The sequence below is a fragment of the Ictalurus furcatus genome, chromosome 3 (genome assembly GCF_023375685.1).
Source record: "Ictalurus furcatus strain D&B chromosome 3, Billie_1.0, whole genome shotgun sequence".
Lineage (NCBI taxonomy): Eukaryota > Metazoa > Chordata > Actinopteri > Siluriformes > Ictaluridae > Ictalurus > Ictalurus furcatus.
Window position 1 is genome coordinate 32,070,411 of NC_071257.1, and position 19,805 is coordinate 32,090,215.

General features: G+C 38.4%; 1 protein-coding gene across 1 annotated transcript in view; it reads left to right on the forward strand.

Moving 5' to 3' along the window:
* Positions 1-3,645, forward strand: part of smad1 (SMAD family member 1) — a 29,330-nt gene extending 25,685 nt beyond the window's left edge. The window contains exons 6-7 of the mRNA XM_053622079.1: positions 206-462; positions 2,197-3,645. Coding sequence (XP_053478054.1) covers positions 206-462; positions 2,197-2,340 — 401 coding nt within the window. The 3' untranslated portion in view covers positions 2,341-3,645. The remainder of the gene's footprint in view (positions 1-205; positions 463-2,196) is intronic.
* The last annotated feature ends 16,160 nt before the right edge of the window (positions 3,646-19,805 follow it).

Sequence of the window (19,805 nt, forward strand, 5' to 3'; positions counted from 1 at the left end):
AAAATACCTCATTATTTAAAAAATAAAAAATATATGTGGAACACATATATTAATTATATTAATTATATTAAACCCAGAATAAATTATGTGGAAATAACGTTCATCTACATCTACAACGTCCAGCTCTAATCCAGTTATTTGTGTCAGCAGATCCAGGAGTTGTAGTGAAGTTGATGTAACGAAGGATGTGGATGTTTTTTGGCAGGCGTTCACTTGTACTACGTAGGAGGCGAGGTGTACGCCGAGTGCCTGAGCGACAGCAGCATCTTCGTGCAGAGCCGCAACTGCAACTACCACCACGGCTTCCACCCCACCACCGTGTGCAAGATCCCGAGCGGCTGCAGCCTCAAGATCTTCAACAACCAGGAGTTCGCCGAGCTGCTCGCCCAGTCCGTCAACCACGGCTTCGAGGCCGTCTACGAGCTCACCAAGATGTGCACTATTCGCATGAGCTTTGTCAAGGTAGCGTGGACGTCTTAGTGTGTTCACCTCCGTAAGAAAACTCAAGCCTAATGGCTGTAATTAATCAGCAGAAATGCAGCGACACGCCAATACTGATGTCTCATTTTGCTTCATTCTTATTCAGATGACCTTTAGTAATGGAGTTTTAAACGAATTAATCAAATTCAGATCGCAAATTGAATGTGTCTACTCAGCATGTTGGAAAAGACTTGGCTTAAGGTATTATATAATGTTTGTGTTTTAAATGAGAAAAAGCCCACTGTTTTAGAAATACATGCTTGGAGATAAAAGATAAGAAAAGTCTGTGTAGTGAAAGAAATGTTCTACTTTTTTCACTTTGTACTGGGATTAAGAACATTACAGTATTGACAAACGAACAAATCAGTAGCGTTCCTATTGAAATAGCAGTTCCTTCATTTTATTTTTTACCCGTTGACACATTTTTACTCATTAGTGAAAAAGTATACAGTGTTATTAAATTATAAATTATTATAAATTATTTAAATTATAAATTATTTCCATATAAACCTTTTTCTTTAATTGCAGAGTTTATTTATTTGTTTGTTTGTTTTGTTCATTATTTATTTATTTTATAGTTTAGATGTTTATCTATCTATCTATCTGTATATCTGTCTATCTATCTGTATATCTGTCTGTCTATCTGTCTGTCTATCTATCTGTATATCTGTCTGTTTATCTATCTGTATATCTGTCTGTCTGTCTATCTGTCTATCTATCTGTATATCTGTCTGTTTACCTGTCTGTCTATCTATCTGTCTATCTATCTGTATATCTGTCTGTCTATCTATCTGTATATCTGTCTGTCTATCTGTCTATCTATCTGTATATCTGTCTGTCTATCTGTCTGTCTATCTGTCTATCTATCTGTATATCTGTCTGTCTATCTGTATATCTGTCTGTCTATCTATCTGTATATCTGTCTGTTTATCTATCTGTCTATCTATCTGTATATCTGTCTGTCTATCTTATTTGTCTGTTTATCTATCTGTCTATCTATCTGTATATCTGTCTGTCTATCTATCTGTATATCTGTCTGTTTATCTATCTGTCTATCTGTATATCTGTCTGTCTGTCTATCTGTATATCTGTCTGTCTATCTTATTTGTCTGTTTATCTATCTGTCTATCTATCTGTATATCTGTCTGTCTATCTATCTTTATATCTGTCTATCTATTTGTATATCTGTCTGTCTATCTATCTGTATATCTGTCTGTCTATCCGTATATCTGTCTGTCTATCTATCTGTATATCTGTCTGTTTATCTATATGTCTATCTATCTGTATATCTGTCTGTCTGTCTATCTGTATATCTGTCTGTCTATCTTATTTGTCTGTTTATCTATCTGTCTATCTATCTGTATGTCTGTCTGTCTATCTATCTATCTGGCCGTCTATGTGTATATATCTGTATATCTGTCTGTCTATCTATCTATCTATCTATCTGTATGTCTATATATCTGTATATCTGTCTGTCTATATATCTGTCTATCTGTCTGTCTATCTTTCCTTATTTTCAGCCTTTAATTTATTCATTAACCTATGAACCCATTATACTCCTATATTAGTGAAGAATTAAGTCTTGTAATTAGTCTTGTTTGAAAAATATTACTTTCACAACTATAATTTTTTTTTTCGAGCACTACTGCACAGAGACGTTTAAGACATGACAGTGTGTACAGATCATTGTTAATGAATGTTGATTTCCTTTGCCAGGGCTGGGGAGCTGAATATCATCGTCAGGACGTAACCAGCACCCCCTGCTGGATCGAGATCCACCTCCATGGACCGCTGCAGTGGCTGGACAAGGTTCTGACGCAGATGGGTTCTCCTCACAACCCCATCTCCTCCGTGTCCTAAAAACTCCGTGTCCTGGTTTCCATGGAGACGTGCGGGTGGCGACGGGAGGGAGCGGGGTTAACGATGGGGCTATGGGGCAGGGCAGTTGTATATGATTTGACTGGCAGCGGGCGAAAACTTCAGTCAACGAACATCTGGAAGATACTTGATAACTCTGTGTGACCAATCGAATTCACTGATGAGGCCATCGTACTCGTTGCAAGTATCCTCCTTCGGTCTTGTGACAGCAGGCGTTTTCCTATTTCACATTTTCTCCTTTCTTTTTTCTTTTTTTTTCTTCTTTTTTTTTGCAAAATACATCAGTATTCCATTAAAGGGGGGGTGGGGGGGGATTTGTGTTGGTACAGTAACTATACATTAGAGGGGTTATGCGACACAACTGACCTGCTTAGAGATAAAAATGAGTAAACAATTGTAGACATTATGTGTCAGATGAACTTTCTAGAAAGTGTCTGTGCTGTGTAGAACGGAACGTATTACAGTTTTTATGCTCCTTTTTGTTTTTGGAAGAAAATGTAGCAAAAATTAGGGGGAAAAAAATGTAGTCGTGGGGGAGGGGGTGGAGAGGTGGAACGTGAATAATCAAAAGTGTTGTAATGGGAAAACAATTCGTGGATTAAACGGCATGATTTTAGCAGAGTAGGAGCGCATAGGCAGACTCGTGCTCTACTTTTATTGCATCCGACTGATTTCAGATGATTTTAAAGGTAGTGTAAAAAGTAGATGTGCTGATTATTAGAGGAAAGGCTGTGCAGTCTCTTTTTATTATGATTTGAATATTTTATTTGTAATTTTTTTGCCAGTGTAATTTTAACAGATAAAGAGTCAGACGTATGAGAGAAGAAGCAAGCATCGTTTACCTAATTCCTAATGGAAATGTGCCCCTTTATCCTAAACGTTTATAATAACGAACGAAAGACTCCAGGCGTCCGTTCTCACTTATGAAAATGAAATCACGCTAAAGGACAGACAACTCAATTGTGTTTGTGTTTTGGAGCGAAGTATTGCTTTTTCAACCCAGTGTTGCTCGATATCACTCTCAGGGCCAGATGCAGTACGTCAGGAGACGCTCGCGATGTGCCTGAAATGAACATGTATCCGTCACGCAAATTGCTCTCGGGAACCACGTGCTAAATGCGTTCAGTGTGAAATGCAGATTAAAATGGAAGTTCGGTCCATAACAATACAAGTTCAGCAACAAAGAATGAATGAGGAAGCTACTCAGTAAATAAATTAAATAAAGTCTCTCGTGCCAGGAATGAATTTCAACCTAGAGCCTGCGCAGTTAAATTGATAAGTGGATGCCAGAGGGTGTGTCTCAAATCAGCTCCCTAAGTCGTGAATCAGTATATCTTGTACACGAGTTCGGGCACTGGTAAGGGACTATACATTGGGACACCGATGACTCAATTTCCGGTGACATGACTACGCACTCACGTTGTAAAACATCGTCACTGGCATTTATCACCAACAGGCAGGACGGATATCTTTCTGACATTATACGTCAGATAAATTTGTTAGCTTAGTCACTTAAACTCATTTCTGTCACGGTACTTCAAGCAGGATCGTAGGCTAGCTAGTGGATAAATACGACTTAAAAGTCATTATACTCAAACAAATCGTATATGGAACGTCAAATAAAGTGAAAAATCACTAACGTAAGTAATTACTCGAGAGCTACGCCAACAATAACAAGCTGCTTACATTTGTAGACGAAGTCGGCTCAGAGTTCGTCCGCTTTTTTTTTTTTTTTTTCTCGAGCTGGAGAGGCTTCAGAAAACATGACGTCATTTCCAGTAACTGAGCATTGTGAGCATCGGAGCTCCCTGGTTTTGCGGTGCATTGTGGGATTTTTTTTTAAGGACCGAACGTTCCAGTGCACTGGAAGGATTAAAATGGCCGACTCCCTGATCAGTGCCTGACTACTGAACTAAGGAGCAGATTGAGACGCACCCGGAGAGTTGTAGAAGCGAGAGTGCCACGTTAATGAGCGTTCTGCTCAAAATAACTACATTTATGTTATCCTACGTTTGAAACCCAGCTCTACCCGTCTCTAAACTGGTATTTCTTCTTAACGTCACCGCAAAAATCCTTGAGTTCCGCGTATAGCTAGCTGACTAATAGCTGTGAAACCGAAACAGGAAAAATGCACGATTCTGATTGGTTAATCATGGGGCGTTTTTTCCCACCATAGCAACTGGTAGCTGATTAAATGTGATTAAATAATCTATGTTCGTTTGATGTTTCAATACGGAACAATGACTTTGTTATGAACGTTACGGTTAGGAAAAACCAAACCCGAAATCATCTGATCGCTAAATAGTTTTTAATGAAATGTGGACAGAATAAGATTTGTGCTTTTATAAGAATTGTGGCTTTTATAAGATTTCAAATTTCACTTATCACACATGTCCTGTTTAATGTGTTTGAAAGTGAGGAGCATTGCTGGACGTGTTGATGTCTGAAGGTCACGATTGGCCGTGCCCTCTGGGTGGGAGGGGCATACTCTCTCTCACCTGTCAATCACAGCAGCCAACCGTGGGCGTCTTTGAACCCATGTATGTGGAAGACGGCAGATATCACTTTTCTGAAAATAAGGGGGGGGGGGGGGGGATCCTAGTTTCTCTAAATCGTTCTTTCACCAAGGTCCTAAAATGAATCATAAATAAAAATGAGAACGATTTACGAGAATGAGTTAATACAAACGACACCAAAAACACATGGCACTAATTTACACCCGGATTAGAAGGAGAACAAAATCTCACGCGCATCTGGCCGTTACTAATTACCCCATCAGACAGGAAATGACATTTCAATTCAATTCCGTTTTATTCATATAGCGCTTTTAACAACAGCGTCGTCACACGGTACGGATAATTAGCCGCACTTCCTGTTTTTCAGTCTGTTTTTACACGTTTAACGTCATGCTCCCTGGAACACAGGCGTATGATCGGTGAGAGGTGTGGGGGGGGGGGAAACAGGAGCACATAATTTAGCAGCGTACATCTGGCCCTCGGTGCTGAAAGCGAACCACCATCACGAGGTAAATCAGATGTGTTTTGAATATTCACGACGGGTTCTTCAGTTTTAAGTCTCGGCTCGACGACGGAGGACTAGAGGCGTTTCATCAGCGGCTCCATCCTCTTGGGCCGCAGATTTCATCCACAGGCCAGTTGACGGATTAATTCTTCTGGATCGAATCTGTTTCACAATGCAGAGAAAGGGATTGTGGGTAAACGACGAGCTGTGTCACACCGATTTGTCGTTGATTGTTTTTCTATAACAGCACTTGGCTGTTGCATTTAGTATTATTTTCCTATAAAAGCCATAGCGTTTTATTCCTCTAATACCGCAACAGTTAGCATTTTTATGAAGAACGTCACGTCGTACTTTTTATTCATTTATACTTACGTCTAATGTCCGCAAGACGAGTTCGTTCCTGGTATCACGTACATTTTTAGTAGCTGTACAGAGTTGTTCCTTCACCAGCCTCACTTTTTCTCTCTCTCTCTCTGTCTCTCTCTCTGTCTCTGTCTCACTGTCTGTCTCTCCGTCTCACTCTGTCTCTCTCACTGTCTCTCACTCTCTCTCACTGTCTCTCTCTCTGTCTCTCTTTCACTGTCTCTCTCTCTGTCTCTCTCCATCTCTCTCTCTCTCTCTCACTGTCTGTCTCTCCGTCTCTCTGTCTCTCACTGTGTCTCTCTCCGTCTCTTTCTCACTGTCTCTCTGTCTCGCTCTCACTCTCTCTCACTGTCTCTCTCTCTGTCTCTATTTCTCTTTCTCTCTCACCGTCTCTCTCTCCAACTCTCTCTCTCTCTCTCTCTCTGTCTCTCTCTCCATCTCTCTCTCACTGTCTCTCTCTCACTCTCTCTCACTGTCTCTCTCTCTGTCTCTCTCTCTCTCCGTCTCTCTCTCTCTCCGTCTCTCTCTCTCTCTCTCTCTCTCTCTCGAAGTTAATCTGTGATACGGCGCTGTGGTATAAACACTGTTAAGAGATGCTCTTTTCTTTCAATGGAACAGAAGAACTCGTAAAGCAGAAGCGGCTCAGACCAAACACGAAGAAGGAAAATCTGCTTGGATTTAAAGTCTAGTCTTGTTCTGCGTTAGAGAGGTAACGCAACTTGACGCGTATCCTCACACACAGCCGTTTTAGCTATTCCACAGCATCTACTTTATTTCATTCTTTCGCCATTTCCCTTCGCTGACAACTATGCAAACGTCTGTCTGTGGTCTCAGAGATACCGAAACGCAGAAGTATAAATCAGGCCTCCGGAGAGTTCATGTGGAATTATTCAACATGTAAAGTAAAAACGGATTGACGTATTTATCACACTTTATCCTGGGATTTGACCTCACGACCTTCTGATCACTCGCACACAGCAGTAACCGCCGAGCTGTTTTACTGCCACGTCACACGTTCGGTGCAAAAGCAAATCCCCATGAACTCCTGCCATGAATTCGGAAATTTTAGTCCAAGCCAAAAGCAGTGTAGTATTAACTATAGCACACTGAGACTTTAATGATTATCACTCCCCATAAGGCCAAACTTCTCGTCTTGAATTGAGATCTTGACCCCATGATGCTTTAATATCCAATTATTCATCATTAAAGCAGCAGCGAGTCTTGTCTGAGCATTTTTAGCATTTTAAAGTAAAATAACTGATTTTATTCGGTTACTTTCTTAATGGCACTATTTGATTTTTTTTTTGTAAAAAGTTTATATTTGTGATTGCCTTTCATTATTATTATTTTTTATTATTCAAGAGAAATCCCATCCGCTGTTTTAAATGGAAACTTTTGCTTGTTTTTTTTGTTGTTTTTTTGTATTTTTTTAAAGAAAATCTATTGTCGTCCTGTCGTATTGTGCACTTTCATAAGTGGCTTTGTGTCTTGGTTTCCGTCCTTTTTTTTTTTTTTTTTGTGCTGTTGTTGCTGTGTAGTGTTTTCCAGGAAGCGGGTTTAGCCATGAATATGAAAACTCTACTGGAAGATACAGTAATAAAATTGTTTCTGTATCACAGACTCAAGCGTCTTCTTTTAATGTGCAGCACGTAGCTGAAGCTGTACTGCAGAGTGATCTCGTACGTCTGCGGCTTCTCAAAACACCTTCATAGAGAAGCATCGACAGGACCACTGACTACATTACACAAACACTATACATTACATACACAGACACTACATACACAATCAGTACTTACACAAACACTACTTACACAGACACTACATACACAAACACTACATACACAGACACTACAGACGCAAACATTACTTACACAAACATTACTTACACAGACACTATACATTACATACACAGACACTACATACACAATCAGTACTTACACAAACACTACTTACACAAACACTACTTACACAGACACTACATACACAAACACTACATACACAGACACTACAGACGCAAACATTACTTACACAAACATTACTTACACAGACACTATACATTACATACACAGACACTACATACACAATCAGTACTTACACAAACACTACTTACACAAACACTACTTACACAGACACTACATACACAAACACTACATACACAGACACTACAGACGCAAACATTACTTACACAAACATTACTTACACAGACACTATACATTACATACACAGACACTACATACACAATCAGTACTTACACAGACACTACATACACAAACACTACATACACAATCATTACTTACACAATCATTACATACACAAACACTACTTACACAGACACTACATACACAATCATTACTTACACAAACACTACATACACAGACACTACATACACAAACACTACTTACACAATCATTACTTACACAAACACTACTTACACAATCATTACTTACACAAACACTACATACACAATCATTACATACACAAACACTACTTACACAATCATTACTTACACAATCACTACATACACAAACATTACTTACACAGACACTACTTACACAAACACTACATACACAGACACTACATACACAAACACTACTTACACAATCATTACTTACACAATCATTACTTACACAATCATTACATACACAAACATTACTTACACAATCATTACATACACAAACACTACATACACAGACACTACATACACAAACACTACTTACACAATCATTACTTACACAAACATTACATACACAAACACTACTTACACAAACACTACTTACACAAACACTACTTACACAAACACTACTTACACAATCATATACACAAACACTACACAATCATTACTTACACAATCATTAAATACACAAACACTACTTACACAACATTACATACACAAACACTACTTACACAATCATTACTTACACAATCATTACATACACAAACACTACTTACACAGACACTACATACACAATCATTACTTACACAAACACTACATACACAGACACTACATACACAAACACTACTTACACAATCATTACTTACACAAACACTACTTACACAATCATTACTTACACAAACACTACATACACAATCATTACATACACAAACATTACTTACACAATCATTACTTACACAATCACTACATACACAAACATTACTTACACAGACACTACTTACACAAACACTACATACACAGACACTACATACACAAACACTACTTACACAATCATTACTTACACAATCATTACTTACACAATCATTACATACACAAACATTACTTACACAATCATTACATACACAAACACTACATACACAGACACTACATACACAAACACTACTTACACAATCATTACTTACACAAACATTACATACACAAACACTACTTACACAAACACTACTTACACAAACACTACTTACACAAACACTACTTACACAATCATATACACAAACACTACACAATCATTACTTACACAATCATTAAATACACAAACACTACTTACACAACATTACATACACAAACACTACTTACACAAACACTACTTAGACAATCATTAAATACACAAACATTACTTACACAATCACTACTTACACAATCATTACTTACACAATCATTACTTACACAAACATTACATACACAATCATTACTTACACAATCATTACTTACACAAACATTACATACACAATCATTACTTACAGAATCATTACTTACACAAACATTACTTACACAATCACTACTTACACAATAATTACTTACACAAACATTACTTACACAATCATTACTTACACAAACATTACTTACACAAACATTACTTACACAAACACTACATACAGAATTAAAGGAAACTAAGAGGGCCTTGGATAATCTCCTTACATATAAGGCGGAAGGAGCAATAAGATTTTCCAGACAGAAATATTACGAGATGGGCAACAGAGCCAGCCGCTTGTTGGCTTTTCAATTCCGAAAAGCCCAGGCTAATCGTGTGGTTCCTAAAATTATGCACCCTATTTTCAAAAATATATTATCTCATTAAAAGGAAATTGTGAATGCCGTTGCATCGTTCTATAGAAAACTGTATGAAGAGCCAAAACCAAAAACGATACGTGATAAATCTCAGACCTTTCTTGCCGGTCTACACTTACCATCACTGTCAGAAGATGAAGCATTGCAAATGACACTAAATGTTACTGAAAGTGAAATACGAGAAGTTATAAAAAAAAAAAAAAAAAAAATCTCCAGGGACGGACGGTCTCCCTGGTGAATTCTCTAAATGCTTAATTGATGATTTAGGACCAGTACTAACTACAGTTTTTAATTATGCCCTTTCCAAAGAAGACCCACCAGCTACATGGTCTGAGGCCATTGTCTCTGTGATCCACAAAGAAGGCAAAGACCTATTATCCTGCAAGGGGTATAGACCAATTACGCTGTTATGTAACGATCAAAAAATACTAACAAATATCCTGGCAAAAAGGTTGCAAAAAATTATAGCACAGTTGATTAAGGCGGATCAGACAGGTTTTATGCCTGACAGACAAGGAGCCAACAACATAAGTAGAACATTAAATATTATAACACGTGCCAAGAAAAATAAGCAAAATTCCATGTTGATTAGCTTTGATGCACAGAAAGCATCCGACACTGTAAATTCCCAATTCCTGTATAAAACATTGGCTGCAATGGGGTTCCACCCCAAATTTTTGGGTGGGATTGGGTAAAGGTTATATACACAAACCCTAAGTCACGAGTAAGGGAGAATGGATGTTGCTCTGACTTTTTCCACCTTGAGAGGGGGTCCTCCAAGGCAATTGCCTCAGCCCTTTGCTGTTTGCCATAAATATTGAACCCTTAGCAGCACTAATAAGACAAAATGAGACTTTCAAGGGCAGAAAAGATGTGAGTCAAACAGAACACAAGATTTCACTCTACGTGGATGACATACTGACATATATTAGTGATCCAGCCTCCTCTATCTTTTCACTCATAAGAAATTTAAAGGAATACGGAAAACTCTCGGGATACGAAATAAACCAATCGAAATCTGAAGCAATGATGTTGGTGGGGCACTGGCCAGCACAACTAACAGGAAGATTTAACTTCCGTTGGTCTAATCAAGGTTTTAAATACCTATGAATCTTCATAAACCCCGATACATCACACCTAGTTAAGGCTAACTACGGGAAATTATTGGGTGAAATAAAAACTGACTTGACAAGATGGGAATTACTCCCTTTATCTCTAATGGGACGAGTGGAAACAATACAAATGAACGTATTACCAAGGCTGCTCTTTCTGTTCCAATCCCTGCCCGTAGAGGTCCCCGTTACTACATTCAAAATAATTAATAAATGGCTATCCAAATTTATGTGGCAAAATAGAAAACCTAGAATAAAATTTAAAAGAATGTTATGTTCCAAAGAAAACGGAGGCCTAGACTTTCCTAATTTGAAACACTACTACTGGGCAGCCCAGCTTAGGTCAATGGTCTCCTGGATTTCTCAAGATAAAGATGCCATTTGGGTCGGGATGGAACAGAGTGAATGCTCTACCGTCCCTCTAGACACAGTCCCATTTATGCACCAAGATATTTGGAAAGTAAAAAAAATAAGCAATCAATGGGTTAAAACCACTTTAAAGATATGGGAAAGTGTGAGAAAGAAGTTAAGACTCCCCACATTCCTTTCTAGAACAATGAAGATACACAATACTGACTTTCTTCCATCCAAATTAGATGCAGGGTTTTTTAAAAAATGGGAAGAAAATGGTCTAATTATGTTAGATCAGTTATTTGAGGGAGGAGTCCTATTGTCATTTGAACAGCTCCAACATAAATATAATTTGCCAGCCCATGATTTTTTTAGATACCTGCAGCTAAGGCATTACTTACAGACACACAAAGAATGGGATAAACTATGCACTTCGCCATCCAATATAGAATGTCTTTTTATGTTAATAATCAAATGAACAATTAAAAAGAAGATCATATCACACATATATAAGATCTTACAAGAAGAACTAAAGGATGACAGTTTGGACATTAAGGAAAAATGGGAACTGGAGATGAATACCATCATTCCAGATGAAAAATGGGCACTATCTTGCGGAGAGGCACACAAAATAATAAACAGCCCCATTTGGAGGGAATTTGAATGGAAAGTCAAGATGAGATTTTTCAGAACTCCTCTTATTACCTCAAAATTTGGAGACAGATCAGATCAATCTTGGAGGGGTTGCGGCCTGGTGGGAGACCATACACACATATTCTGGGACTGTCCAAAATTAACAGAATATTGGCAAAACCTACAATATGAAATTAAAAAATGTTTACATATAGAACTGCCTTTAGAACCATCTTGTTATTTATTGGGATTACTTCTGGAGGAGGTGGAGAACAATAATATGACATTTTTACTGAGAGTCTTGCTTTTAATAGCTAAGAAGATGATTACGGTCCCCTGGATGAAGCCGCAACCCCCCACGATATCACAATGGAGGGAAAGAGTGAAGGATCTTTATTACATGGAATATATAACTGCAAAAGTACAACTAAAAACAGAAATATTTTCAGTTAAATGGGCCCCGATCATCTCATATTTTCTCATGTGATTTGTTGTAGGAGTCGGAGTAGATCTTCTTTGTTATCTAAATTTGAATGCCATCTTGATGTTATTCACGCATTACTATTATTCATTCATTATTACTGTGCCTCTATTTTTGTCTTTTTTGATTGATTGATTGATTTTTTATCTCTTTACTGTATTGGTGGTTGTAACCCCTTACTTTCCATTTTGTCCCATGAGCTGGAAATATGTGTGGACACTGAGAGACTATTGGAAGCCATGGACTGCCCTGTAAGACATGTATACCTGTGATATATCGCAGAATTACTAATTGTACTGTATGGCTGCACTTGATAAAATGGAATAAAAAGAAGTTAAAAAAAAGAAAAGAAAAATACACTGTCTTGTCTACATCAGAATCTGCACTGAATCCCCATTCCCTGATCCAACTGAAACACACACACACACACACATACACACACACACACACACACACACACACACACAAACCAGAGATGTTCACAAGAAATAAAATGCAAGTCCAAGTCAAGCCTGGAGTCTTTAAGTCAAGTCCTAAGTCAACAGAATCTACACGACGAGTATAAGGGAACTTTAATTGTATAGTAACGATAAAGAACGTGTATAGCAATGATAAACAGCAGTACTGTTCACAGTAAGCAATACTTGTGTGCAAGCTGCAGCTATATTTTCAGAACTATTTTTTAGAACACTTCTATGGGACCAATTTCCCATCAAAAGTATTGAGGGGAGTTGACGTCACTCCACTGTGACTCATGACTGTTGTGTTGACCTTTTTTTCAGAAAAGTCACATCTCTGCTGAAAAAAAGAAGAAAAATGTCATTTCTTTTCTGTCCCTTTAAAAAAAAAAGGGAGAAAAGTATGATTGAGAGAGTTAAGGAATTTCGGTGTAAAATGTTTAGGGGTGGAGCACGCCATGGCAGCCCTCGAGAGGTCTGACTGTGCACATTGTGAATGCTCCGGGCCAAACTAAGAGCATCCTAAAGGAAATGGCGTAAATCTAACAATCCAACTGACCTAACCAATTAACAAACACTTCTCTCCTCTTTTTCCAATAGCATCTCCATTGCTAAAGCCACATACTACCAAGAAAAGACTGGCAGTTCTCCCAACATCCGCACTCTCTTCAAAACCTTTTCTTCTCTTCTCTGTCCCCCTCCTTCCCCTTCCCCTACCGCTCTCACTGCAGATGACTCTGCAACTTTGTTTTCCAACAAGGTTACATTAATCAGGAACCAGTTCTCAACCCCAGACATGCATAGACCGCCTCCTACTCCATGTAATTCCCAACTGACTTCCTTCTCTCCCCTCTCAGAGACTGATGTCTCTAAACTCCTCCTCTCTAGCCATCCCACAACCTGTCCTCTTAACCCTATCCCTTCTCACCTTCTTCAGTCCATCTCTCCTAAACTATTACCTTTACTCACACACATCTTTAGCACATCCCTCTCTACTGGCACATACTCTACCTCATTTAAGTAGGCCCGGGTTACCCCACTGCTTAAAAAACCATCACTTATCCCTGCTGTGGTTGACAACTACAGACCTGTTTCCCTCCTCCCTTTTCTTTCCAAAACTCTTGAAAGAGCCATTTTTAATCAACTCTCCAATTTTCTCACACAGAACAACCTCCTGGACACTAAGCAGTCTGGCTTCAAGAGCAATTACTCCAAGGAGACTGCTCTGCTTTCCGTCACTGAAGCCTCACGACTAGCAAGAGCAACCTCTAGATCATCTGTCCTCATCCTGCTCGACCTCTCTGCTGCTTTCGACACTGTAAACCATCAGATCCTCCTGTCAACTCTCTCCAGCTTGGGAATCACCAGAACGGTTCTGCGCTTGGTGGAATCCTATCTCTCAGACAGATCCTTCAAGGTATCATGGAGGGGAAGTATTTGAGTCTCATGGCTTCTAATATCTTTGCTATGCTGATGACACCCTATTTGTCCTTCCAGCCAGATGATCCATCCGTCTCTGCACGCATCTCTGCTTGCCTGTCAGACATCTCGGTCTGGATGAGGGAACACCGCCTTAAGCTCAACCTGGCAAAATCTGAGCTTCTTGTCATCCCAGTCTGTCCCTCAATCAACCACAACCTCACTGTACAGCTCGGCTCAACCACACTCAAGCCAACCAGGACAGCCAGGAACCTTGGGGTGATTCTCGATTACGGCTTGACCTTTACAGACCACATCTCAACAACTGCATGGTCCTGTAGGTTCATCCTGTACAACATCAAGAAAATCAGACCCTACCTCACCGAACAGGTTCCGCAGATACTAGTCCAGGCTCTTGTTATCTCAAATCTGGACTAATGCAACTCACTACTCTCAGGCCTCCCAGCCAGCTCCATCAAGCCCCTTCAAATGATTCAGAATGCAGCAGCATGCCTCGTCTTCAACCAGCCCAAGAGAACCCATGTCTCACCCATCTTCATCTCCCTCCACTGGCTTCCTGTAGCCGTCCACATCCAATTCAAGGCCTTGATGCTCACCTACAAGACTTTGTCTGGAACAGCACCCTCCTACCTCAACTCTCCCCTGAAGGCTTACGTTCCCTCACGCAATCTGCGATCCTTTTCAAGAACATTTAAACGAACTGTTCCTCAGTGGTGTAATGAACTTCCAACCTCAATCCGGACTGCAGAATCTCTCACAATCTTCAAAAAACAGCTAAAGACCCACCTCTTCCGTGAACACCTAACCAACCCATAATAAATAAATAAATAAATAAAAATTTACTCTGGCACTTACACCTCTACTCTGCGCACTTTGCTTCTTCTGGAATTCAATCAACGGATCTTGCATGGTAGCACTACTTGTATTGTTCTCTGCTTGATATATCGCTTTGCATTTGTAAGTCGCTTTGGATAAAAGCTTCTGCTAAATTAATAAATGTAAAATGTAAATGTAAAAATGAAGAGTCCTGTATCATAGTCTAGGTAAACCTGAGTGTACCTGAAAACAATTTACACCTCTTTTCCCTGATTTTGAAAGTTTGAAAGCCCACAGCAGTCCACTGGGGCAACCCACCCTGGGCACGAAGGAGCTGGACAAGCAGCATCGGGTAATGGGTGGGGAACCTGATTGACCTGGGGGACCCTGGATACTCCCGGAGGAGCTGAACACGCAGCACCGTTTGTGTCTGGGGTTCTTCTGGATTGTCCTGGGCCGGGGCCACTGCAGATGTAACACCGGGCCCAAATTATCACTTGAGGAAAAGACGACTTTTCCAGAAAAACCACTGCATCTTTCCAACTGCGGAGGACCAGACAACTGGCTCCTTGGGGGTTGCATTTCCCACACTCACTTCTTAGCAGCCCTGAAGAATATAAACTGGCTCACGGCTTAGGCCTAGAGTTGCTATGCAGATGACTACTTTATTTTCAATCCCAAAAGTCAAAATTTGACTGCATATGAATAAATGACTAAAAAAACATAAACATTTACAGTTGACAATCCTAAAGAGAAAGCAGCTGAATGTTTTGGAAGTTTATATAGATAATGAAGGTTGTGTAAATTTTTTACGAGTCGCTTTTAGAGTACTCCTTTCATATTCCTGTTTTACATGTTATAGAACATAGTTAAATTAATGGCACGTCATTACATCCCCACGCCACGCTGTCCGACGTTCCCTCCAGAATTTCACGTATCGACATACAGTTCGTCTTCGTTATGGAACCGTATACAATTTTGGGTGTTTTTATTTAAAATTTTTACGAACGCTTCAAGTGCAGTTAATTATTTGTCATGCTATACGTGCTAATAGACGACTGCTTGAAGCCGTGGGCTGCGTCCCAAACCGCGTACTTACCTACTATATAGTATATAGAGATACATGTATTTCACCTACTGTATAGAATATAGAGATACATGTATTTCTCCTACTATATAGAATATAGAGATGCATGTTTGATGCATATTTGATGCATATTTCTCCTACTATGTAGCAGGTAAGTACGCGGTATACCACTTTCATAGAAACATATTCAGGAATGGCACTATACACTAAACACCTACATACACAGGTATTACCTTTCAAACAGGTGCACCATATTTACTTCTACTTTCACTTCTTGGGTCTGATTGAACAAACAATGAGCATTTGCATTGCGAACTGAAAGTATCACCGCAGTAATCTGACATTGTAGCTCTCTTCATAAACCATTTTATTGCTTTTTATAACTTTATTTTAAAAAATCCTTTTTAAAAAAATGGTTTATTGGGTTATTGGTAAAACGTGTGCAAGTCATTTATATCCTTTTTGGAGCTACTTTTCGCTGGACTTGAGGCAAGGATTTTACCCAGATGGACACACCTAGGACTTGTAATCACATGTTGTTCAGAGGAGATCGTCTACAATTATATACAATGGTATGTACAAAGTAATTATAAATGCTCATTTTTATTTGTATCATTAACTAAATGTATAAATCTAAACAAAGATTATAAGAGCAAGTTGGATAAAGTGCCTCCAACAGTATATTATTGGATGTGGGAACCTAGTGTTCCTACATATCCTCAGTTTTAGACAATACCAGATACAGATTAGACAGTGAAAAAAAAAATCACTGGAAGAAAGTGTCAAAATTTATACCTGAGAGTACATAACTTCATATGGTTGAAAAACTGCTTTATGTATTCCTGTATTTATTTATTTTTCTTTTAATAATAAAATGCATTTATTAATATGAATTATGCAATGTAATAATAATAATAATAATAATAATGTATTAATATAATATTAATTTATTAAGAATCGCTTCCGGGACATCCGGATATGTATAGTACGCATGCACACGCCATTCAGAACGATAACACACATTGACACGCACGGAACTTAGCAACAAAACGTGGTAAAAGCATTTGGAATGGAAACGAACAAAGACGTACCAGGTAACAGCATAACTATCCATACAGGTAGTAATTTCACAGTGAACCTGGGTGTGTTTTGCAATGGGAACATATATAGCTTAGTTTACATGTAGTTGTATAAGTTTTTTTGTAACCGTAAAATAGATAAAGCTAACTAGCATGCTGCTAAGCAAATGGATCGTGAGGTTAATGTTTATTTAATGTTTTTTTAATATATATATATATATATATATATATATATATATATATATATATATATATATATAAATATATATATATATATATATATATATATATATATATATATATATATATATATATATATTAAGATATCTAATATTTGTTTATTTCGATCTATACCAGGGTCCTTACCCCAACCTCTGAAGATCCTGAAAAGTATGGAAGAGCTTAAGGCATCTGGGTTTGGTCAGCGGCAACACCAGCATGGTCTCGATTTGGTGCGCTGGTGGACCACTGAGATCAGTTTCACAGAGAGTGACCTACTCTTGAAATTTCAGCCAGAACAGCATGACTTCGGTTCCTGTAAGTTTCATAACCGCATAGAGCGTGATGGTTATAAACTCCTTCCTGATGATAATGATGTCCTCTTCTATGAGGTGGGCAATCTAAACAGACTTGGAGCAGAGAACCTCGATGAATCCGTCAAGAAGAATTACAATAAATGCATCAAAGACAGTAACACAAACCGAATCATATTTAGCCTTAAAAAGGGCTCAAATTCCATTGGTAAGGTCTATGTTACTGAGCACATTGATAAATCATGCTTCAATCCAGCTGCCACCTTCTGCATTGACCCTGAGCTCCTTAAGACCATCAGTGATCTGCCAGACAAGGAATTTTGCTTAAAAATGAAGATGTAATGTATGGTAGTCTTGGAAAACCTGACAAGCTTACCAATTCTTTGGATTATCCTTTCGTTTTTTTGCCAGTTGGACTGTCTTTTGGTTACAAGACTTTATCTGCCTGGTTTTTTTTGGAATTACCAATTCTTTGGATTATCCTTTGTTTTGTTTGCCAGTTGGACTGTCTTTTGGTTACAAGACTTTATCTGCCTGGTTTTTTGGAATTACCAATTCTTTGGATTATCCTTTGTTTTGTTTGCCAGTTGGACTGTCTTTTGGTTACAAGACTTTGCCTGTTTTTTTGGAATTACCAATTCTTTGGATTATCCTTTGTTTTGTTTGCCAGTTGGACTGTCTTTTGGTTACAAGACTTTGCCTGTTTTTTTGGAATTACCAATTCTTTGGATTATCCTTTGGTTTTTTTGCCAGTTGGACTGTCTTTTGGTTACAAGACTTTATCTGCCTGTTTTTTTGGAATTACCAATTCTTTGGATTATCCTTTGTTTTGTTTTCCAGTTGGACTGTCTTTTGGTTACAAGACTGTATCTGCCTGTTTTTTTGGAATTACCAATTCTTTGGATTATCCTTTGTTTTTTTTTTGCCAGTTGGACTGTCTTTTGGTTACAAGACTTTATCTGCCTGTTTTTTTGGAATTACCAATTCTTTGGATTATCCTTTGTTTTGTTTGCCAGTTGGACTGTCTTTTGGTTACAAGACTTTATCTGCCTGGTTTTTTGGAATTACCAATTCTTTGGATTATCCTTTGTTTTGTTTGCCAGTTGGACTGTCTTTTGGTTACAAGACTTTGCCTGTTTTTTTGGAATTACCAATTCTTTGGATTATCCTTTGGTTTTTTTGCCAGTTGGACTGTCTTTTGGTTACAAGACTTTATCTGCCTGTTTTTTTGGAATTACCAATTCTTTGGATTATCCTTTGTTTTGTTTTCCAGTTGGACTGTCTTTTGGTTACAAGACTGTATCTGCCTGTTTTTTTGGAATTACCAATTCTTTGGATTATCCTTTGTTTTTTTTTTTGCCAGTTGGACTGTCTTTTGGTTACAAGACTTTATCTGCCTGTTTTTTTGGAATTACCAATTCTTTGGATTATCCTTTGTTTTGTTTTCCAGTTGGACTGTCTTTTGGTTACAAGACCTTATCTGCCTGCACCTTGACTACGTCTCACTGCCTGCCAATTTGGATTGTTTGTTTGTGTATTTTTAATAAAACCTTCTGCCCATGGATCATAACACCGTGTCCATGGCCTGTGCATCACGGTAACATAGTACTATCAGATTTTTCCGGAAGGATTACACGCGAGACATCAAAGACAGTAACACAAACCAAATTCTATTTAGCTTTAAAAAAAATTATAGGAGAAGACTCAGAGCTGGTATCTTGGCAAAGGGAGGTAGCGCAAAGTATTGACTAAAAGGGTGCCAATAATTGTTACACACCTATATTTAACAAAGTTTTTTTTTTTTGATAAACCTTTGTTTTGTGTGTAATTGTTTGATATCCATGAAAGCAGAGTATTTTTGTGATTTTTTTTAACAGAAGCTGAAAAAATTAAACAATAAAGACAATTCTTCACAGCCTTCTTTGCTCATATTTATCAAGGGTGCCAATATTAGTGGAGGGTACTGTAGACTAGGTGATAAGCAACAATGTCAATGACAAAAGCTAGACCATGAATTCTATACAAGATGTGACATACTGTACATGTGCTCAGCAA